Below are 23073 nucleotides of genomic sequence, written 5' to 3' on the forward strand. Positions count from 1 at the left end.
GTTGGTATGGCTTTTTCATTTCTATTAGTGTTCTTTTATATCTGAGTATTAAAGCTTCAGGACTTATCACTTAAGTGGATCTATTGATGTCTGAAAGGATGGAAACACAGATGTGCTTGCTTTGGCATTATGACATCACTTGTCCAAGACCAGGAAATGTAATTCTATTGTGCCTTATAACTGGGTCCTGTAGAGGGAGGAGAGCAAGCTAAGATCATTTAAATAAATTTGCAAGCAGAAAATCTTTGGAAGTATTGCTTTCTGTGGCAAGCACAGGCCTTTGTTTGCACCTAAACTCAACCCAGTGATTTATTTTGAATGCTAAAGAGTTGGCTCCGGAATCAATGAAAGAGGGTTCTGGAGTGTGTGAAGGATATCTTTCCCTCAGGCATGTCTTATAACCTACCTGACCCCATGCATCTGGGGCTGCATGGCTGGAACTGTGATTGGTGAACTAATGAGCCAATAGCAACCCAAGAATGGATTGTATTGTATTTTAAAAATTTGTATCATATCCCACAACCCAAAAACTGGTTCTCAGAATGACTATCAACATACTCAAAATAATTAAAATTACAATGGTCAAATAATCTAAAATGTAAAGCACTCAAAACATCATACAAACAACAAATTAAAGAAGCAGAATGGTTTCAAAATTCAGCTACAGAACAGAAGGAAAACCAAAAAATGTCATCTAACAGTCTAGGGGAGAATAAGTAGGTCTTCACCTGGTGCTGGAAGGACAAAAAAAATCTAGTCTCATGGGAACATCCATTCATCATTTGCCCAGCAACATTCATAGGCATGAATCCCACCATGGAAAAAACCCTCTTCCAAATGGCTGTTTTTCTCATTGTGATGTATTAGTGGCTGAGGCATGCTGAACTTTCAGCACAAGACAGGAGCTTAGCTAAAAGTGCCTGTGTGCCTTGCTTTTATGTTGCTTGCCTGGATAGGACAGCTTTACCAGTATGAACTTCATTTTCTGAAATACAGTCTTTAATGATGGTATGACCATGCATGCAGTGCATTACTTGGGCTAATTCATTATGATGCTGTGTCTGACTGTTAACTTTTAGTCACAGTATGGCGTGTCAGGCATGCTTTCTTGTGGCTAACTCCTTCACTGTCCTAGTAACATGTAGAAATCCATAGAGCATCAGTATTCTGTGTGAAACCGGATGCTGGATTAGATGGGACCAGTAGTCTGATCCAGCAAGCTCTCATTATGGTTTTATTCTTTTGAGGCATGGAGCTGTCTTAGGAAGCTCCCATGTATGAGCAATATGAACTGGAAGTCCAGTATGATTTTATGTTGGGAACTACACTAAGTGCATGGAATTAAGAGCTGTCGTTTCCTGCAGGTGGGAGTTTATTTCAAGAGGTGTATGGAAATTTTCAACAATTTCCTTCTTTCCTCTCACTACAGATACCATAATTGTATCCAGCACTGTTAACAAGTACTGAATGATAGTTAACTGAATTCTACTTGATCTTAAGAATTTTATACTCTGACCTGGGTAGCCCAGGCAAGTCTGATCTCATCAGATCTTGGAAGCTAAGCAGAGCTAACTGGCAAGTACTGGATGGGAGATCTCCTTGGAATACCAGAGCCAGAAAGGCAGGGGGAGGCTTTATTCAGCTACCTCCCTGAATGCCCTCCATGCCCCCAGTAGGGGTCAGTCACCAGAGGTCACCATGACTTCCAGGTGTACACATGCTCATATAATATGTGTGCGTGTGTGTGTATATATATATATTTTCCATTATGTTAAGTCCTGTCCATAATGGTCTTCTTTCAAAATACTGTACTAATGCAAACAAGAAACTGAACAGGCAGTTGTTCTGAACTATACATCTGCCCATGCCAAAATCATGGTTTCTGCCCTCTATGGAAGGTTTGTGGAATCATTGTCCTTGAACTTCCAAATTTTAAGAACATAAGAGAAGCCATGCTGGATCAGGCCAACGGCCCATTTTCTCTCCCAAAGAGCTGGAAACTGTAAAGAGAGGTCTTAGTTTCTGAACTCACAGCTGTAAGAGCTGAATTTTGGTCGTTGGTACATGAATGTGTAAGAATCACAGAAGAATCTTCTGGAAAATTGATCAATTTTCTTGATATCCACAGCAGAAATCTCTTCTGATGTCATTGCCAGATAGTGTCCAAGCTGAGGAGAGGCCTTTACCACAGGGATATATGATCCTTTCTCATTCTCTATAAAGAAAACATAACCAGTTAAAAAAAAGTGAATAATGAAAAGATTACCAATAGGCTGAGGAACAGCCATCTAAGGGGCTGAGCAAGGCTCGTTAAGTGTCCAAGCTGAGGAGAGGCCTTTACCACAGGGATATATGATCCTTTCTCATTCTCTAAAGAAAACATAACCAGTTAAAAAAAAGTGAATAATGAAAAGATTACCAATAGGCTGAGGAACAGCCATCTAAGGGGCTGAGCAAGGCTCGTTAAGTGCTTTGGATGAAAGCAATAGAGTTAATTTTAACAATACTAAATCTTGAAAAGACCCAGTTAAATTAATGCACAAATTTAAAGTGAAAATACACCCCACATACATTGATCTGTAGAAACCAGTGCCACCAGTATTTTCTTTAGATTTTTTTAAAAAGTCTAGATCAAGGATTTCCCATGTGGCCTCCATGGGTGCCATAGTGCACAGACACCTTTCCCGGCATCCATCAAGTGCTCCTGTCCAACAGAGCAGGCTTCTGATTTGCTACTGGAGGTCCAGGTGGAGATGCAGATGAAAATGACTTCATTGCAGCAGCAACTGCCTCCACAATGCTGGTTTTATTCTTTCCCAGTTTTTAAGTTACCCTTCTCTTCTGGGCTTCCTCTATGTGGACTCTGCCTCCAGTGGCAACGATTTGTTACCTTGTGTTAGAGTTCCAAAGGTGCCCACAAGTTCAAAAATGTCAGAGGTCTCCAACAGTCCAAAGTAACTTTTGTGTTCCAAAGAACAATGATTCTCAGCCTTTTGTATCTTACATCCCACCAATCATCTGTCAAAGAACCTTAGTCCTGCCATGACAGAAACAACCCCCCCCACACACACACACACACATCTTTCCATAAAGGACACACAGCCCCAGTCCAGCAAGGGGCTTGCCAGTGGCATCCTTAGCACTCTGCACAAGGATCCAGTAGCAGATACCAAACAGTGCAGATGAAACCAGATTAAGAAGGGAGAGCTGTGTGCAGAAACTAGCTTATGCATATAGAGTTTCTCTAACCCAGTCCCCATGCACACAGCAATTCTTCTCCCTCCCAGCTTTAAAAAAAAAAATTGGCAAGTTAGTATGTTATAACGATTATTGGTATATCAGGTTTCCTGAATCTCCCATTTTCATTTTTAAAAGTCTCCAGCCCAAGGGTATGAATTTAATCACAAATCAAAAAAGCTCCTCTGTGTGTGTAGGAAATGACTGCTGCAGGTATGGGACAGGGAGAATCTTGTAGACATGGAAACCATCCAGGCTTTGCTGTGATTTTCCCCAAAACTTTACAACAAAGCAATGTTGGAGAAAAAGTAGGGAAACCCCAGGAAGTACATGAATGTATTATGATGCTGTGGGGAAGCAGGAACTCCCCACCCCTGCTCCTATCATCATGGGACCTGGAGTGAATAACCGATGTGGAAGTGGCCATGGTGTCCTGTCTGGGGATCAGAAGCATGTTGAATGCACTGGCAGCCATCAGGAATGCGGAGGCTGGGCTTAGAGACTCACGTTGTGATAGCTAAGCTCCAGATGATAAATACTTCTAAGAAATGTGAGGTGGGTAGGGATCAGTAAGTATGTGGGCATCATTTTCTGCTGCATCCATGTAGCTAAAGAAAACTCAGTCTTGTGTGTTTACAGGTGGATTGCTCTACCAATATGTATTGCTTCATAGTGTAATCATTAGCAGCAGGAGCAGCCCGCCCACTAGGTGAGAGCTGTAGAGGCTGTTATTACACCAACTGGGAACAGTGTTACCACAGTGTCATTCAGGACAACAGAAACTTGCTGAGACTGAGAGGGGAAAAGATCTTGGGGTCATAGTGGATAGCTCGATGAAAGTGTCAACCTAGTGTGTTGTAGCAATGAAGAAGGCAAATTCTATGCTATGGTTTATTAGCAAAGGGATTGAGAATTAAACAGCCAATATTGTAATGCCCCTGTATAGATCTATGTGATGACCACAGGAATCAACAGCTTTAAAAGGGGATTAAATACGACAGATCAGGCAGCTAGCACCATACAGTCTATCTGTGATTATTAGCAATGGTGACTGAGGGGAACCAACATGTTGAGAGGCTCTAATCCTCTGAATCCCAGAGCCAGGAACCAACATCAGGGAAAGGCCTCAGCCTCTATTCCCTGTTGTTGGCCCTCCAGAGAAACTGTTTGGTCTCTGTGTGAAACAGGATGCTGGCCTAGATGGACCACTGGTCTGATCCAGTGGGGCTCTTATTATGTTCTTATGTGAACCTAAGAGTTGGAAAAGACTGGTGCTTGCACAGAGGACTACCTTTTTAAGCAGAGTTAGTGGCAGTCTCAAGTGCTACCCCTGGCCTTGGCACCATTGCCTGCTTCTCCACCACCCAGCTCCAACATGCTCCTTCCCTCTGGCTTGGCGGAGGCTTGGGGCATGGTGGCCTGCCTAGCTTGCCATCTTCTCCCACAGTAGGAGGGAAGGAGACAGGAACAGGCAGGCACCAGCTCCACCATGCTCCTTTTCTCTGGCTTCACAGCTTGAGTTGCAGTGGCTTTCCCTGCTTGACCCTTCCACCCTGCCCTGTCCTACCAAGAGCAGGCAAATGACAGTTCTGTTGTGCTCCCTCCTTCTGGCTTCACAGAGGCTTTGAGTACTTGGAGTGCACCCAGGCCGTGGCAGGGCTGTGTGCTTCTGGCAGGTGGGCACTGTTAGTGGCTGGCCTAAGACACCAAAAGCCCTCAGATGGGCCCTGGTTTGCTGATTGTTGAGTTGTGTGCAATCTTTCTGGATCAGTAGGTCTTCAGTTTGGCAGACACATTTCTAACACAACCAGCATAAAATCTTTACCATGGTTACAAACTTGCTTACCTTGGTCAACCAAGCTTGTGAGGTCAAGTTCTAGAGAAGGATACATTGATGAAAATGTCTTAAACCCCTTTCCAAACCTTGGCATTTGTAAGATGAGGCATGAAGGAATCTGAAAGAGAAGAGCCATTTTGAAGACTCTCTGCTAACAGATTTGCAGACGTTGGCTCAAGAAAGACTGGACAACAGACAAGGGTTGCTACATGTGTTTTTGCTGATATTTGAAAGACAGTTCTCTAGCCTAGAAGACTCTATGAAATTTTCATAGACTTGGAAATGCAGTACATATCCGTTTGGATTCAGATTTGAGTTCAGCCACAAGATCCTTCCATGGGCAGGCCACAAATAATAATTTAAAAAATCTTACCCACCTGCCGTTTCCCATCTATATAGTCAGGGTATTGAGAATTTACAGCGGCATTGTTAGACTAAACATAAATGGTATGAAGCACATTACATATTAAAAGTGCTATGGAATTTATGTAAAACAAAAATAATGACAAGACTCTGTCACTGAAGACAGGAATCCTCCCTAGCACAGGCACAATGGTCTATTCTCATTCCCACCCAACACTGTACATTAGCATTATGAAGAACCTGAGATCCGTCTGTTTCTCCCACATCCCAATATAGCTTTCCCTCCTTGCACTGGCCCTCAAGCTTCAGCGAGATCAGAGGGAAGAAATGGGGCTCTGTTGAAGTACATGGGACTCCCTGTGCTTACAGGCACTGCTTCCACCAGGAAGGAGTATCGTCTGCAAAAGGGAGTGATACAACATTACTTATCTCATTACCTACCTCAGCAAATTTCAAGTCATAGGAAAGCAGAGATTCTTCCAGTCATTGCTGCACAGCGGGCATGTTGACCATACTGTCTCTTGCCACAAGAACTTGATAACAATTATACTCAAGTACTTCGTTGCCTGCCCTAGGATTTCACAGCAAAAGAATACAAAGTTGTTTAGAGGCCTATTATGTCTTTTCCCCCCAGACAAATGCATCAGCTAGCATCAAAATCTGTTTAAAAATGAGAGATATATAGGAAGCACCTCTGAGCTCACTTCAAATTCTTAGGCCAAAACTAATCTAGCTGTAGCATGGGAATGCATTTATTGCATCTGAAGAGAAAAGGGCAAGGAGTCTGTTCTATGAAGAACTAGATTCAAGTCCAGGGGCACCTTAGAGACCAACAAGATTTTTGGGGTGGGTGGAGTATGAGCTTTCTAGAGTCAAAGTTCTCTTTGTCAGATACCTTCTTTTCATAATGTCACTCAGCAGGAACTCATTTGCATATTAGGCCATATCCCCTGACATCAAGCCAGCTGGAACTGCATTGCTGTGTATTCCTGCTCAAAAAAAGCCCTGCCGCTCAGTAGATATATGGGCTTCTAACTCCACCTAGTATGTGCCTGCCAGGCCAGAGGGTGCAGAGTCTCTGAACCAGCTTTAGGGCTGCCAAGCCCCCATCTGGGCGGGGATTCCCCCACCCAGGGGGTTCCCAACCCACTGGCCCACATTGGGCCAGCAGGGGAAACCCCCCCGCAAACGTCATCAGCGCAATGACATCACCAGGAAGTGATGTCATCGCGCCAGTGCATGGCAGCTGCTCTGAGCATTTCTGGGGAAACTTTATGGTTTTCCCAGATGCTCTAGCCATTTGGGAGGGAAAACTCTATGGTATAAATAGGTACCATAGAGCTTTCCCATCCCAAATGGCTAGAGCATCCGGGAAAACCATAGAGTTTTCCTGGAAACACCTAGAGCAGCCACGAGTGCCGTTCCCAGTGCCATGACATCACTTCCAGAGAGCGGAGAGGTCTTGGCAACCCTAGCCAGCCTATCCCCACCCAGTCTCAGGCCAATTCACATTCTACACATATTCCCCTCTCATAGACTGTTGACATGTTTGGCCTGGGAGTTCCCTGCAACACAAAGGGGCCCATATTGGATCATGACTACAGCACATGTGGGAAAGAACCTTTTCCTGCCTCCATGCCATTTTCCCTACCTGAAATAGCACCAGGAAATACTATTTGCTGCTCTAGGGAAACTAATGTAACCAGCCACATATGTAAATTTTTGTAACAGAAGAAGGTGATGATGATGATATTGGATTTATATCCCACCCTGCACTCCAGATCTCAGAGTCTCAGAGTGGCTCACAATCTCCTTTACTTTCCTCCCCCACAACAGACACCCTGTGAGGTAGGTGGGGCTGACAGAAGCTGCCATTTCAAGGACAACCTCTGCCAGAGCTATGGCTGACCCAAGGCCATTTCAGCAGGTGCAAGTGGAGGAGTGGGGAATCAAACCCGGTTCTCCCAGATAAGAGTCCACACCCTTAACCACTACACTAAACTGACTCTCTGCTGTGGCTGTTCGAGACTGGGAAAACAGTCTCCTTGAATGTCACAGTCCTGATTCAAGCGAAGTCCCTGTACGCTTGGGAATAAGTTCCAAGCATAGATCTACCAGAGCACGTCTGACTGAAAGGCCATGGTAGCCAAAAGGCAATCAGCCCATCATACATCAGCAATCCATTGCTTCCTTTTATTCATTGCCAGTGCTAGGGCCTCTTTTGAAAGAAATTGGACACAACATTTTGGTTTGCTTTCAAGTCAGTTGCCACAGCTGCAAGGGCTAAGGCTGTTTTCCCACCACCACCCCAGCTTTTAATAAGGAGGATGGGCAGCTTTGCGTGCCAGGCTCATGTCCCCTCCCCCCTGACTTGTCCAAAACTGCTGGGCTCCACCCTTAGGCTCCATCTAGGTACTGGATTTAAAAAAAAACAAATTAATTGCAAGAGTTTTCAGCCTAAGTCATGAATCATGCTTGTGAGACCAAGAGTGGCACTCAAATGACGAGATAAAAAACCCAACACATCAAATTCTTACTTGATTTTGAGCAAGGGCTCTATAGCCAGGACCTCTCCTAGAAGGACATTCAGGAATTCCTCTGGATCTGTAAACCAGATCAGCCATTAGAATAACAAAAACCCTGGTGCAGCACAGTGGCTAAGAATGACCTGTGACTGGGAGGTCCTAGTTTAGATTTCATCTTTGTCACAAGCTCACTAGGTGGCCATCTGCAAGCCAGTCATGGTCAACTCTACTGGCAACATTGGTCCACCTTACAGGAAAAGGATACTGCAGTAAATATATCAGAAGAGCTTTTAACAATGAAATCACAAGGCATTCATTAAAGCAGTAATAGGGTTGCCACCTCCAGGTGACACCTAGAGATCTCCTGCTATTACAATTGATTTTCAGATGACCAAGATCAGTTCCCTTGGAAAAAGTGGCTGCTTTGGATGGTGGACTCTGTGGCATTATACCCTGCTGAGATCATCCATCCCCTACCAAACCCCACCCTCCCCAGGCTCCACCTCCCAAACCTCCAGGTATTTGCCAACCCAGAGCTGGCAACCCTAGAAATATGTCATCCAGGTCAATAGTGTTATGGGTACTGGAGTAAGCTTGGATTCTGGGTACTGTGAGTTACTCTGTTTTATGGAATTGGCCAAAGCAGCATGCTAGAGGAAACCAGAGCTCATGACAAAAGAAATGACAATGTTTCTTATTGATATTACTTCAGTTAACCTTAATGGCTAGGAAATGACTCTGTCCAAGCACCCATTAGGGTTTGAAGAATATGATCCCCCCCCCCCCGGAGTGATTCTACCTGTGTTCCATTAATACATCTGCAATTAAAACAAATGGCACAGAAATGCTAACAGACTCCTCAACCTGTCCTCCAAAAGGAATCCACCCAGGTAAACGCTACCTTTTGAATTTCTCACTGCCCAAGTAAGTGGGAGGGTGTAAAAATATGCAAATTTAAGGGAGGGAGGGGAGTGCAGTGTAGCAAGGTCGCTCTACCCAGCGAAGAGGTCATGCTCTTGTAGCTCACCTTTCTCTTCTGTAACAAAACTGTCAGATTGCAGCAATTTCCTTAAGTTCATCACATTCTCAGCTCCCACATAGCCACACCTGGCAAGGACTGATAGAGTTACAACATTACAAGTACTTAGTAATGCATGTTAAGTAATAGAGGGGGCAGGTCATCTAGTGGAGGATTACAGCTCCCTGGAAGGGTGGAGGCTGAGATCAGTGTACTGGTGGGTAGGTGAGACAATTTGGTATTGGGAGAAAGAAAGAAAGAAAGAGAGAGAGAGAGAGAGAAAGAGAGAAAGAAGTCTGCTATAATATGTTATAATATGCTGTAGTGGCCTGAATAGCCATTAATAGCCTGATCTTATCAGAGTTTGGAAGCTAAGCAGGGTTGGCCATGGTTAGTACTTGGATGGGAGAGCACCAAGGAAGTCCAAGGTTGCTATGCAGAGGAAGACAAAGATAAACCATGAGGTTTTCTTGCGTGGAAAACCTCATGGTTTCAGATCACCATATGTCAGTTGTAAATTTACAGCACACAATGATTATTATAATAATGCTCTGCTCCCTAGATGGCATTGCAGGGTCTGTCATCTCACTGTTAGCTTTACTTGCCTATTTGCTAAGCTAACACTCTTCTAATTTTTGATTACTTACAGCTAGAGATCCAGGTTCAAATCCTGTCCTGTAGCCACAAAGGGGCATTTGGGGGCAATGCCCACCACAGATGATCACTACCCCCACAGAAAAAAATTCCAAAGACTTAAGAAAATTTTAAAAACATATTTTAAAAATAATTTTTTAAAAAAAGCGATATATGTGGGGTTTTCAAAATGACCCTGGGCACAATCAGGGAAGTTTCAGTCTCGTTTTCTTTTTTTCTGGTCAGGAAATAAATAGGTTTTTAAAAATGCAAAATAAAATAAATTAAAATTGCATAAAATACAAAAAAAATTGCAAAATGCAAAAGAGAGAGAGACGGAGATTCCCGCCCCCCCCCCCATGTAAACGAGGAAGCCAGTAGAGTCACGAAGGCTGCAGGTGGGGAGCCATTCTGTCAGCAGCTTCCAACTCTCTTATTGCTCTGTCTCTCTCTCTCTCTTTCCCCTGGCTCCCCAGCCCCACAGGATTTCCCAATGCCCTGCCACCCAAAATTTTCTGGCTACACCCCTATTCAAAACCCTGCTCTGCAATGAAGACTGCCAAGTGATCTTGGGTCCTAGCTTAACATACTTCATAGGGTTGTTGGTTTGCTTTTGTTGTTTTGGTATCTTTGTATTTTTATATGTTCATGTGTGTGTACATACCAACAACCAAAATTCAGCTCTTACAGCTATGAGTTCAGAAACAAGGATCTCTCTCTACAATTTCCAGCTCTTGGGGAGAGGATTTGGAAATTCAGGGACAATGATTCCACAAACCTTCCATAGAGGGCAGAAACCATGATTTTGGCATAGGCAGAAGCTTTATAGTTCAAAACAACTATACTCTGTGTGTGTGTGTGTATGCACACGCACCTGGAAGTCATAGCAAGCTCTGGTGACTGACCCCTACTGGGTGGCCTGGAGGATATTCAGGGAGGTGGCTGAATAAAGCCTGCCCCTGCCCCCCAACTGCTGGTTTTCCAAGGAGGTCTCCCATCCAGGCACTTGCCAGTTGATTAGAGTTAGTCTTGGCTCATAAACTAGGCTTCCCAACCCTCCCGCCCTGGCGGGGGACCCCAGAATTTCCAGCCTCTTCCCCTGCTCCCCAAAAAAACGGAAGGGGGGGAACTGTGCCAAGGAGCCTGGCGAGCCGCCCCATCTCGGAGCGGGCGATGCCGCTGCGCTGCTTCCGCCTCTTCTCCGCTTCACCGTAGCTGCTCCTCCGAGATGGGCTCAGGCTGAGCCCATCTCAGAGGACCAGCTACGGTGAAGCGGAGAAGAGGCGGCAGCTGCGCAGCGGTGTCGCCCGCTTCGCCTCTGAGGTGAAATCAGAGAAGGGGAGGGTGAAGGGAAGGAAGGCATTTAAAAAGTTGTGAGGTCCTTTTAATTGTGATGGACAGAACTCCCTTTGGAGTTCAATTGTGCTTGTCACACCCTTGCTCCTAGCTCCACCCCAGTGTCTCCTGGCTCCACCCCAAAAGTCTCCTGGCTCCACCCCCAAAGTCCCCAGATATTTCTGGAATTGGACTTGGCAACCCTATCATAAACATAGATTAGCAGCAATTTGGGAAACTCATAATCATAACAAATAATCAGATTGGCATTTTGATCAATGCTTTCAGCCTTTCTGTATACTCATTTTCACTGCCCATTGGAAAGATTTCTTGTTCTGTGTATGTTTTATAAAATACATAAGATGATATCTTTTAATGGCCTTATGTATTAGGCAGAATGAACTGCTCCAATGAGGAATAATGGCTTGTATCCAAGCTTGATTTTCTACCTGCTTAAGAGCACTTCCACTTGGCAGGAGGGAGGCATTTTTGCTGTCTTCCTACTACTACTGAAGACCCCTATATTGTACCCAGTGCTGTTTCTACTGGGTTCCCAAGCAGCATTTGTTTATTTATTCATTTGCAAGGGTGTGTGCACTGGACTGCAGCAGAGAAGGGAGATAAGAAGTTTCTGGTAGTCTTGCTCAGTGCCTTTCATAGCATTTCAAGAGATTGGGCCATATTTTCTGAGCCTGATACGGCAAGATTTTTCTACTTCACCTTCCCAGTTCCAGGATATTCAGAATTTATCATTTGTTCTGTTCACTGACCTGGAATAGTAGCTGGTCTGGGTTTACACACACTTGGGGCCAAACTGAACATTGCGGTTATAATGTCTGGGTTCCCTGGACCCAACTCATATTACCTGCAGCCACACAGCAGTTGTGGGGAACAGTTTCTTTTTTAAAAGGAGAGCCCAAACAAGTTTGGAATGGCTTCTGCCCCCACCAGCCATTTCCCACACAAAAACCACTCGGTTTATTTCCTTGATTTTGTCGCTTGTCATGCACAGATACACCACACAAAGCATCAAAACTGGGTAAATGGCTTTTGTAAAATGGCATTGTGTAAATGTCACCTTTTCCCCTCAAAACTAAAAGCACCTCTACTGATCAGTAGCTTTATCTGTACAGTAAATAATACACAGCAGTCCAATACCAAAAACTCAACAGCTCGAAGAATCCAATTCATCAATGCAGTACAGACACTTGAGAAATGTGGTGGAACTCACTGTCTCAATGGTTCCACAATCTCCTGTCTTAGTATTTGCTGTGCTGTTGTATCGTGTACCTCAGCAGAATCAAGGATGCTATCCAAGGCAGAGGAGAAACTGAATAAACTATAAAGAAACACACACAGAATATGTACACTGAAGTATAAAATAGATTGAATCACAATGAATCACAAAACATAGCCTGCTATTATCTAGGCCCAGTCCATGTACTGACTACACTGCGCCATCTCTGAGGCAGTAGCAACCCCAGAGCACAACATACAACTGTAACTCCATCCAGTTAGTCATTTTGCAGGTGATAAGAAAAATGAATATTCTAAAATGGCCAAAGCATTGTTTTTGGAAGAGGCAGCCGACATAGCAAAGTAAAGGAAGGAAAAGACACTGGTTTTGAAAAGAGCAGGACTGGATCCAAGCTGGAGTCAATGAGGAGAGGAAACTCACAACCCACGGAACTAGGCTCCCATTCAGAGTTAGCACACAACAAACCTGAAAAGGGTTGTGTCGAGGTAGCAGGAATTGCATTGTCCCCGGATTCCCTTCATGGCACCTTCCACCTTCAGCAAAATTTCATGTTCCCAAGCTGCTTCACTGTTATTTTCTGCCCAATTCCGAATTAGGTATCTGCCCTCTAGAAAAACAGTATGTACTTGTTTAGGCTTAGGGTTGCCAAGTCCAATTCAAGAAATATCTGGGGACTTTGGGGGTGGAGCCAGGAGCAAGAATGTGACAAGCATAATTGAACTCAAAGGGAGTTCTGGCCATCACATTTAAAGGGATCGCACACCTTTTAAAATCCCTTCCTTCCATAATAAACAATGGATAGGGGCACCTTCTTTCGGGGCTCATAGAATTGGACCCCCAGTCCAATCTTTTTGAAACTTGGGAGAAATTTTGGGGAGAGGCACTGGATGCTATGCTGCAAATTTGCTGCCTCTATCTCAAAAAACAGCCCCCTCCAAAGCCCCAGATACCCACGGATCAATTCTGCATTATTTCCTATGGGAATAAGACTCCATAGGGAATAATAGAGTTCCCGGTAGCCATTTCCCTCCCCTCACTCCGCTTTCTGATGATTCTGAAGTGGGTGGAGGGCCTCCAAACTGGGGGATCCCCTGCCCTCACCTGGGGATTGGCAACCCTACATAAACAGATTCCTATATAAAGACTGTGAAAACAATGCAAAACAAGCACAGAGACACACACTTCTGTGCGTTCTTTCTTTTTTTCTTTCTTTCTCTCTCTCTCTCTCTTTCACACACACACTTAACTGTCTCTGGTGCCTCCACAAGGAGGTCCGACGAGTACTGGGGCTACGCTGCTCTCTTTTACACACACACTTACTTGCTCTGAAACAAACCAAAAAAAATGGAGGGGAGGGGCTCTGCTGCTGACCCTTCCCCATAAAGTACTTCCTGCTTAACTTTAAAGGCACACACAAACATTTTGAAACCGGATCTGTTTGCAGGTTTCTAAACCTGCTGGATATCTACAGGTACATGGTGGCTATGGGGGAGGGGATTCCCTCGCCGGCCAGCTGGCTGGGGGCGGGAGGAAGCCTGTAAAACCAGGGGATCCTTTGCTGGGACCTGGGGATTGGGAAGCCTATTTAGGCTACATCTCCATTAGAAAGAAGGAGCAATCCAACTTTATTAGAATAACTAGTCATCTGGATTTTTGGCCACTGTGTGACAGTGTTGGACTGGATGGGCCACTGGCCTGATCCAGTATGGCTTCTCTTACGTTCTTATATTCTTATATAAAGTCTCCACATTATTTATATTCTTATATAAAGTCACCACTGGATGGGAGCCTAGTCAAACAAGTGTACCTAATTTAAAAAATGGTGGTCAAATGAAGATTTCAGAAAACGGGCTTTGGAATACATTCCACAAGGTTCTATGGAGCTGTAGACCAGCTTAGCCTGAGCTCATCAGAGCTTGGGAGTTAAGCAGGGTTGGTCACAGTCAGTACTTGGAGACCACTAAGGAAGACTGGGATTGCTGTGCAGAGGCAGCCAATGGTAAATCATCTCTGCTTCACAGCACATTCTTCTTCAGTCTCCTCATGATGGGTACTATATTCCAGGGTAGCTCTCCAGATGCTTTTTGCCTACAACTCCCATCAGCCCCAGCCAGCATGGCCAATGGCTGGGATTGATGGGAGTTGTAGGCAAAAAACATCTGGAGAGCTACCATTGGCCATCCCTGCTATAGTCCACTTCTGTTGATCTGACAGGCTTTAGCATCTTTCCACATGATGTTTTAGATCTAAGGGATATGACAAAAATGTCAAGATGTGTTCAGGGGGCACCCTGTTCCCTCCATGTAGCATAGTCTGGTACCAAGGTTGAAAGAGGTTGGGCTGCAGTAGAGACAAGAGGCAACTCCCAATCCAACACATTTCTAATGAGCAGATGTGGTCCCTGAACGTTCTCCTTTTCACAATGTGCCTTTTCATAATTTTACCTCTGTGCCACCCAAAGAAGGAACAAGACATAAAGGGAAACCTAGTAAAAAGTCTGTTAAATGAGTGCAGAAAATACATTCATGTGAGCTGAGGCTGGATCCTAAGGAGAATTTCCCCAAATGGAAGGGGAAGCAATTTCCCCACATTCCCACCTCTTGCCTCAGACCTCTAACTTCATGCTGTTCCTGGGGAGGGGGCGGATATTCCTTGTCTTCCAGGAGTAGCATGGGAGACTGAGGGAGGTGGAAGGTGAAGAAGTTCTGTTCTGCTGACAGAAATCACTTCAGCCAGTAGAAATTTTATGCAGGAGCCAAGCCATTTTTATCATATCAAGGAGGCTATGGTTGGGTTTGAGTGCAGACCTGCCCCTCCCAATAACAGTTAAAGCTGCATCATGGAGAACTCCAAGACAAAGAAGCAAGGCACAAGTTTTTTTCAATAAGATGATTATGACAAAAATGTGAGGTTCTGGAATAAAAGGCAATCCTTTGAAATCAGGAAAATTGTGCAGTAGGACTAGAGATCCCTATGGCAGGTAACAAGGTACAAACAAAGGTGAAATATTAGCCAGTCAAGTAGTCAAGCCCTCTTGCCATTTTTATGAGGTCTTTGCTCAATTTCATTACAGCAGGGAGAAATGGCAATAGTGGAGCTAACCCTGAGAATCTTACTTGCATCCACCTTCAGTCTAGAGAACCTGTTACTAAGAGCAACAATCCTGGGATCCTAATGCAGTGAAAAACATCAGTGTTAAAATGGAAACATTTGTGTCAAGCAAAAATCTATACATTGCTGTGGACTTGTAACTACAGCAATGCTATATTTCATCAGCAATTCTGTAAATATTTTAGAATATGTGTGTCTTAAAGGATGAGGGATACACAGGTGCATAGACAGGAGGTAGCAGAAGACCCAGAGAGTAAGAGCTGTGGAGAGAGGAATGGGAAGAGTCAAGTTATTCTGCCAGAAGCTTCCAGTCACCAGAAGGCCCAAAAAACCACCAAAAACACCCTGAACCAAGTATTACCATGCCCTCACCAGCATTCACCTCAATGAGAACCATTTTCAGATCTTCATTGCCAGGATTCCTGAGCCGTTCCCAGAAGCCTCTCACAATGCCAGCTGTCATTACGCTGCCATATCTCAGGAAGACCACATCATGGAGTTTCAGGAAGCAAATGGAGGTGAAGTGCTGCTCATTGCAAAAAAGGCTGTACCTCTTTTTGGGGCTGTCAATGGCGAGCAAGAGGGCAGCCTGATGGTGATTTAGTGGGTTTATGTGGCTGCTCATCAAGGCTATGACAGGCCTAGATTTCTGGTCAACAATGTGGCCTATGTTGTGTTTCCCCTTGATGAAGCATCCAATAGACCCCAAAGGGATCTTCTTTCTGCCTGCATGGATCTCTTGACTCTCAATGAAGGCCTCCTTCTTCTCCAGCACAAATTCCATGGCTGGCAATAGACCTGCAAAAATGGAAAAACTTGATGGATTAAGGTTGTTTCAAATGAAAAAAATTAATTAATTTTTTTAAAGGTTATTTCAAATGCATGCAAGATTCACTCTAAATCTATATACAACTGTTAGGGTTGTATGGTAGTATTGTAACAATTTAGGCTTGGATCCTATGAACAAGTTCTGTGCTGCAATCACACTTCCTTTTCCCCTATAGAATGGACTAGGGATGGGCACAGAATGCAAAAATGGTGATTTGTTTTGTTTTGTGGTTCATTGGTTTGCCCAATTTGGTAGTTTGGTTCATGTTGTTTTTCTTTTTTAATTTTCTGAACAAACTGTGGTTTGTTGGTTTGTTTGGTTCGGGAGGGCTAGAAAGTGCTGGTGCACCGCAGACATTTTCTGGCATGATGATGTCATCCAGAAGTGACACCATCACACTGGGCACGTTTGCAAGGATGACATGCCTGGCACAATAGCATCACTTGCAGGTGTGAAGTCATTGCACCAGGCACATTGTGGTGGGAGAGGAGGATCCCTTGCCTATAACAACACAAACAAACCTCCCAAAAAACAAGGCACTTCATTTTGCAAGTCATGCATAGTGTGAGTACCTGAACCAATTTGAAATGAACCATGAATCAGCTATTTTAGATTCAAATCACGATTTGTAGTTTGATTCGTACCCATCCCTAGCAGGGACCCTAGTGCAAACAGAAGTGCTAGCAGAAGAGGAAGTGTGCGCCACAGCAAGACCTAAGCATTAGCATTTATATAGGCCTTTTTCTTTTGCTTCTGATCTGGAGAGTCAGGACAGGAGGATGACCCATTAGGGTTATGAACTCTGGGCTGGGAAATTCCTGGAGGTTGGGGGTTGGGGGGGTGGATCACACCAGGCTTTACTATTCTTTGCTTTTCAAACCTCACACAGAAAGGAAGAAAGATTTCTTTGAATTTCTTAAAAAGAAGAAGAATTGCAGATTTATGCCCCACCCTTCTCTCTGAATCAGAGACTCAGAGTGGCTTACAATTTCCAAAATTTTGGATCCAGTGGTACCTTTATGACCAACAAAATTTATTAAAGTTATAAGTTTTTATGTGCAGGCCACTTCCTCAGACACAGAACCCCTGCCGCCCCCCCCCCCCAAAAAAAATTGCCAACCAAATGCCATGAACAAATACAGAATGAATTCCCAGTTCAGACTTGGGGGGAGGAGGAACATATTCTTCAAATAATGATACAAAATAGGAGTCGATTCACCTTTCAGACCAGCTTAGTGCAATTGACTCCTATTTTGTTCTACTACTTCAGACCAACACGGCTGCCTACTTAGATAATGATACAGTTCATCTGAAATGAAACTCATGTACAATGAGAATGCCATCCTTAGCTTATACCCGAAGCTTCATACTACCTCTGTTAAGAACACAGTAAAATCTGTCTGTCCTACTGCCATCCCATAACTTTACAAAGCAAAACTGTGCATACCTGTTCTGGGAAAGGATCTGATTTCTGTTTTGGCAGTTACTGGTAAGAACTTGGGTTGCTGTTTTTATAAATAGCTCCAAGGGTGTGCCCTGCTTCTTCTGGAGCAGGCAAGCCTCCAGGGAGGGTTTTAAAAATACAGACAGCATTGGTTCATCTTACTCCTGACCATATCCTTGGAAATGAGCCCCACATTATCTTTAAAGTACAGCTACTAATCATGTGCATCATACATAGATAGAAGTCAACCTTTGTGACTTTCCTCCCCCACGTTTATTAAAGGTGGAAGCAGAAATGTCCTCTTTCTGCAAACTGGGCCCCAGTGCTGCTTCATTATTACACTCTGGCTACAGGACAGGGGCTAGTTCTATCCTGGCACAAAGGAGGAGGTTCCTCTTGTTGCTTTCCAAGATGGTCATCTGTGCCAGCTCCGAGAGTACATACTCACATCCTAGAGCAACTGGAACAGTGCTGTTGAATAAACTGTCCCCATGGGTGGAATTCTAGCAAGAGCTCATTTGCATAGCCAATCCTCCAAGAGCTTACAAGGCCCTTTATTGTAAACGCTTAGAGGATTGGCTACATCAGGGGGTGTGGCCTAATATGCAAAGGAGCTCCTGCTAGAATTCTACCCCTGACTGTCCCTATTTAGCAGGAAGAGTCCATATTTTCTGTTATCTCTGAAATCACTTTTCCTATTTTGTCCCTGTTTAGCCATTTTAAGGATTCCTTGTAAAATATGGTGTTATGCACTGTCATGTTTACGACTCCTTCCCTAGGATCTCCAACAGTTAAAATCTCTGGCAGCTGGATGCATCTCATCTTTAGCTCATATCTATTGCAAACACCTGCACATGAACACCAAAGTGCTGTGCAGTGCATTGCTGCTGCTGTTTTGAATGCGTGATAACACATTGTGGGATAATTATGTTCATCTAGTGTTTCTTTACCAAATCTTCTTGACCTTTGGGCTGCTGCACAATAAATGAATATGGCATGCCTTAGTACTGTGGTTAATATGAGAACAGGGTACTGTAAGCATCGTATTGTTTCATTATGGGAGGTGCACTGTATCAAAAAAGCGAATTGTTGTTTACAATAGTCTAATTCATCAAGCATCAGAATACTAATGCAATATTGTTCTGGGGACCAGGAAGGAGAGCTTTGTGCTTTATCCAGGCACAGATCATTGCTCAGCAGGAGATGCTGCTTTATCTATTCAGATTATTTTTACAGGTTGCTCTTCCACCCAATAGGTCTTCGAGGTGGCTTTCAGATAGATTAAAATACAAAGCAGTTTCAGGTGTAAATGCCATGTGAAGGTGCCCTAAAGTGAGTAAGGCAACTCATCTGTCAAGGACATCATTATCTACTCTGACTAGCAGCAGCTTCTCAGGGTCTTTCATGTCACCAGCTACCTGATCCCTTCAGGTACCTGGCATTGAACCTGGGACCTGGAAATGTAACCTTATCTGGACTAGGTGGAATTTTTGTTCCCAAAATGCCCTTTGCCCCCACCCAGTGCACATTGATCTTGTCTGGATTAAATTTCAGTTTATCTACCCTCACCAGGCCCTTTATTGTCTTCAGACATTGATTTACTACTATTCTTCACTTTCATTTAGCCTAGAGGATTGCTCCCTATCTTGACATGGATCAATGCCATGGTAACACCAAGGCTAGACTATTGTATCTCACTTTAAATAGGTCTGCCCTTGAGGACAATTCAGAAACTGCAGCTAGTACAGAATGCTACAACTTGATAATTATCGGGGGCTAGGCAGAGTATGAGATGACACCTGTTCTGCAGTCACTGCACTGGTTATAGATTCAAAGTACTTCATTACGTACAAGCACTTCGTGGCCTACCACCCACATATCTGCAGGACTGCTTCTCCCATTGTGCTCTGCTTTATCTCTGCAAAGTCTTTTGGTGGTGCAACTCTGAAAATGGGTGAGATTGACAGCTGTTTGCACCCCACCATTCTCTTTTACGGTGGACGACCTGTTTGGCCAGAAAGGCTCCCACATTCCCATCATTCCTCAGAATACTGAAACTTGGGGGGGGTTATAAAGGGATTAAGGTTGTAATTAGTATCTGTGAATTCCTAGGCAGTTCTCATTGTACAGTCACTGTGTGTGGAAAGTGTCATTCCCTAATTTTGTGATCCACTCTTATTACACTGTTAGTAGTATGTAAGATATAACTGTTCTGCTCTTGAGTTCTTTAGCTATTATTCTGCACTGGAAATGGGAAGCTGGATACATGCCTATAGTTATTTAGATGCATGGCATATTGACATTTTCTTTTTTGTTAGTACAATGCTTACACCACAGCAGCTGAAGTGGCAACATAGCACTGGGATGCCTTTTATTCTTGCCTGGGCTTTTGTTGCCAATAATCAAGCAGAAACAGAATTCATCTGTCCCCTGCTTTCCGTTTGACCTAGATGCCTGACACTTTCCTCTTCTGAGTCATCTAATCATCATTTCAAAGGTCTGCATTGAAAAAATAATAATCAGAGACACTTCGCCTTTTGAAAATACCATATTTGCAAAGACAAAGTTATGAGTAATGGGCAACTCCTAAGCTATCTTAACATGGAATGTGACTTCACTGAACTAGTTATGACATAACCATACAGTAAAACCCAACTGTTTCAGTGGAAAAATATGTGCACTGCACTGAAAAAGTTAATTATTGTTTACAATACTCTTAATTCATCATGTTTGATGTTTCTTTACGGTTTCTTGCATAACCTGTATATTAGATAGTTTTAAATGAGGTCATTTGGAATGGGGAATTTGGAGCAGAGTTACTTGCCATGACAAATTAATCCCATTGAAAGACTAAACAAGATGTTACAAGAAGCAAACATAATGTGGGATGTGATGACATTGCATGGTGTGTTTTCTCACCTCACATAATTGGCTGGAGGGGCCACAGTGGCAGCTTCAAGGCCCTTATCAAGTCAAATTCCACCCAAATTAATCAAGGTTATCATCACGGCTTTTTTTTGGTAGCAGGAACTCCTTTGCATATTAGGCCACACACCGCTGATGTGGCCAATCCTCCAAGAGCTTACAATAGGCCCTGTAAGAAGAGCCCTGTAAGCTCTTGGAGGATTGGCTACATCAGGGGGGTATAGCTTAATAAGCAAAGGAGTTCCTGCTACAAAAAAAGCCCTGGTTTTCCCTTTCAGGCTCTTTAACTGAGCAAACCAGAGAGAGTTAACTGGCAGCTCAGGAACCCAGTCTAGCTCTGGGATTTCCTGACAGGATCCCAGGACAGTGCCTGATTCCAAGAACCCTTATCCCATATACCGTGGTTGGTGAGGCATTCTAGGACTGGGGAGATGCAGATTCCAGTGCTTACTCTGCCATGAAGTTCAGTGGGTGATCTTGAGTCACTGACTTTCTCCCAGCCTAACCTATTTGACAAGGTTGCTATGAAAATAAAAGGAACCATGTGCACTGCCTTGAGATCTTTGGAAGGAGGATGAGGTAACAATAGAAGAAAGCTGAGACACAGGCAAACAGCTCTTTAACCCACCTATGTATGAATACAGAGAGGTTCTGTCAGAGTTCTTCCCCTTATGTTTCTAAGGTGTTAGCAAAAAAAAAAAAAAGGGCAAATGAGGGCAGGTGGTTCAGGAGAATAAAGGGAGAGCTCTTCCAAAACCACAGCAGGTGTTCATACTGGAGGGGAGAGGACTTCTAGGGTCTTGGCTTGTGTGGGACTGAGTCACTGTGAGGAGTTAATTGTACTCATTTCTTGTCCTGTTTAAATTAGGCATACTTTAGAAAGCCAGTGCTGTGTAGAATGCCTGACGGACAAGGAGACCTGGATCTGAGACCCACAGCAGTGAAGATCACATGGGCCAGTAACATTATTTTCAACCTAACCTACTTCAGATCACTGTTGTGTGGAATGGTAGAACCAGGATGCTCTGAGCTCCTTGGAAAAGGGCAGGAAAAAAGATGTAGCAGCAGGCTCTGTTCTGTGAAGGGAGATGCAAATGCTCTGCCCACATGTAGGCGCTCCCCCAGGCTATATGAGACGCGATTTAGTTCAGCAGTAGAACACATGCTTCTATGCAGAAGACTCAGACCTTTTTTTTCTTGGGGACCACAGCAGGATGGAGTTCCAGAACCTCTTTGTGGAAACAAATTTTTTTTAAAAAAAATTAAAAGTTCATGAGTGGCACCCATGTGTTTCTCCTTCCTTTCCCTCTTCAGAGTTCAGCACCTCTTTTCCCAGAAAAAAAAAGTCCTGAGAAGATCCCAGGTTTAATCTGTACCAACTTCAGTGGAAAGAGTCTTGGGTAGCAGCTGGTCAGAAGGACTGATCTCAGTCAGAGACCCTGAACAGCTGTTGTTGGTCAAAGTGCTCAGCTGTAAGCTAAACAGACCATTCATTTGACTCAACATAAATTGATTTTTAGATTACCTGAAATGATTCTCCAGAAAGCCTTATTATCATTAGATTTTATCAAGCGGTAAAGTTGGTCCCATTTATTCTGAAAGAAAACTTTCTTTTTGGATGTAATAAGCTCCAGATAGGCTGTTTCACAAGCAATGTAGGCTTTAATTTTTGTTGGGTCTTTGGAGTGACAGGCCTCAATTCAGCATATATTGCTTGTTTGTTCCTTTTATCATAATCTCTGTAAAGATTTATTTTGTAAGCTTTCTTTCTCCCCAGATTTGTCTATTCTGCCATCCTGTTATTATTTATTGAACGATACTGAAGGGGAGGTTAGCGAGGCTGTGGCAAAATTTTTGGCTGACATCCTTAAATTTAAATCTGACCATGTATGAATGCATCTGTAAGCTTGGTTTCATTTTGATTTTATCTCCAATGTTTAAATTTTTATATTCTGTGTATTTTTATTTGCAACTGTTATGCCATGAAAGGTTTGGTATGGTATGGACTCAACATGAAACAGCTCTATATGTCCATTGCTCCCATAGTGGTACATGAGAAAGATTCACACAGCTCCATGCAATCCCCAAAGATTCCAGATTTCAGTGGCTTGCAGACCTATTGTAGGTAGTTGTGAGACTAGGAGACAAGAAGATGAACAAGGTGAGCTGGGAGAGGAGGGTTTCTGGGCCTGCCTCTCCCAGTGGTGGGAAAAGGATAGAAGAGGGAGAAACCAGAAGAAAAATGTGCTTTCAAGTCACAAAGTGCCCTTAGGTTAGAATTAACTCATAGTAACCCCATCCAGAGGGCATTCTAGGCAAGAGACAAGCAGAGTTGGTTTGCCAGTGCCTTCCTCTGCATAGCAATCCCCATTTTCCTTGGTGGTTTCCCATGGAAGTACTAACTGTGGCCAGTCTTGCCAAGTTCTGACCATCTCAGGTTAAGCTGGGCTGTTCAGGCTGTGAGGGAGAAACAAGGGGAAAGTAAGTTGAATTTCTTAACAAATGTTGATTTTAATTATATATTATGAAATGTTAATTTTAAAGTGTAATTTTATATT

The 23073-nt window shown here is 43.7% G+C and overlaps 1 protein-coding gene across 1 annotated transcript; it reads right to left on the reverse strand.

The window, feature by feature from the left end:
* Positions 1 to 4857: 4857 nt before the first annotated feature.
* On the reverse strand, positions 4858 to 12808 carry LOC132567565 (ubiquitin carboxyl-terminal hydrolase CYLD-like). Its single transcript, XM_060233244.1, has 6 exons — positions 12672 to 12808; positions 12180 to 12287; positions 8990 to 9069; positions 7975 to 8041; positions 5879 to 6008; positions 4858 to 5192 (listed from the first exon to the last, which is right to left on the reverse strand). The coding sequence occupies exons 1-5, from the start codon at positions 12725 to 12727 to the stop codon at positions 5921 to 5923; spliced, it is 399 nt and encodes a 132-aa protein (XP_060089227.1). The 5' UTR covers positions 12728 to 12808; the 3' UTR covers positions 4858 to 5192; positions 5879 to 5920.
* Positions 12809 to 23073: the final 10265 nt, after the last annotated feature.

The sequence above is a fragment of the Heteronotia binoei genome, chromosome 2, assembly GCF_032191835.1.
Source record: "Heteronotia binoei isolate CCM8104 ecotype False Entrance Well chromosome 2, APGP_CSIRO_Hbin_v1, whole genome shotgun sequence".
Classification (NCBI taxonomy): Eukaryota; Metazoa; Chordata; class Lepidosauria; order Squamata; family Gekkonidae; genus Heteronotia; species Heteronotia binoei.

What these genes read in the sequence shown, in the direction of transcription:
- LOC132567565 (XM_060233244.1), bottom strand. Translation starts at nt 12,727, where the DNA reads ATGAAGGGAATCCGGGGACAATGCAATTCCTGCTACCTCGACACAACC. An exon ending in CTCGACACAACCCTTTTCAG is followed by an intron (nt 12,288 to 12,671) that starts GTTTGTTGTGTG and finishes GTTTCTTTATAG; the next exon opens with TTTATTCAGTTTCTCCTCTG. An exon ending in ATTGTGGAACCATTGAGACA is followed by an intron (nt 9,070 to 12,179) that starts GTGAGTTCCACC and finishes AGTCCTTGCCAG; the next exon opens with GTGTGGCTATGTGGGAGCTG.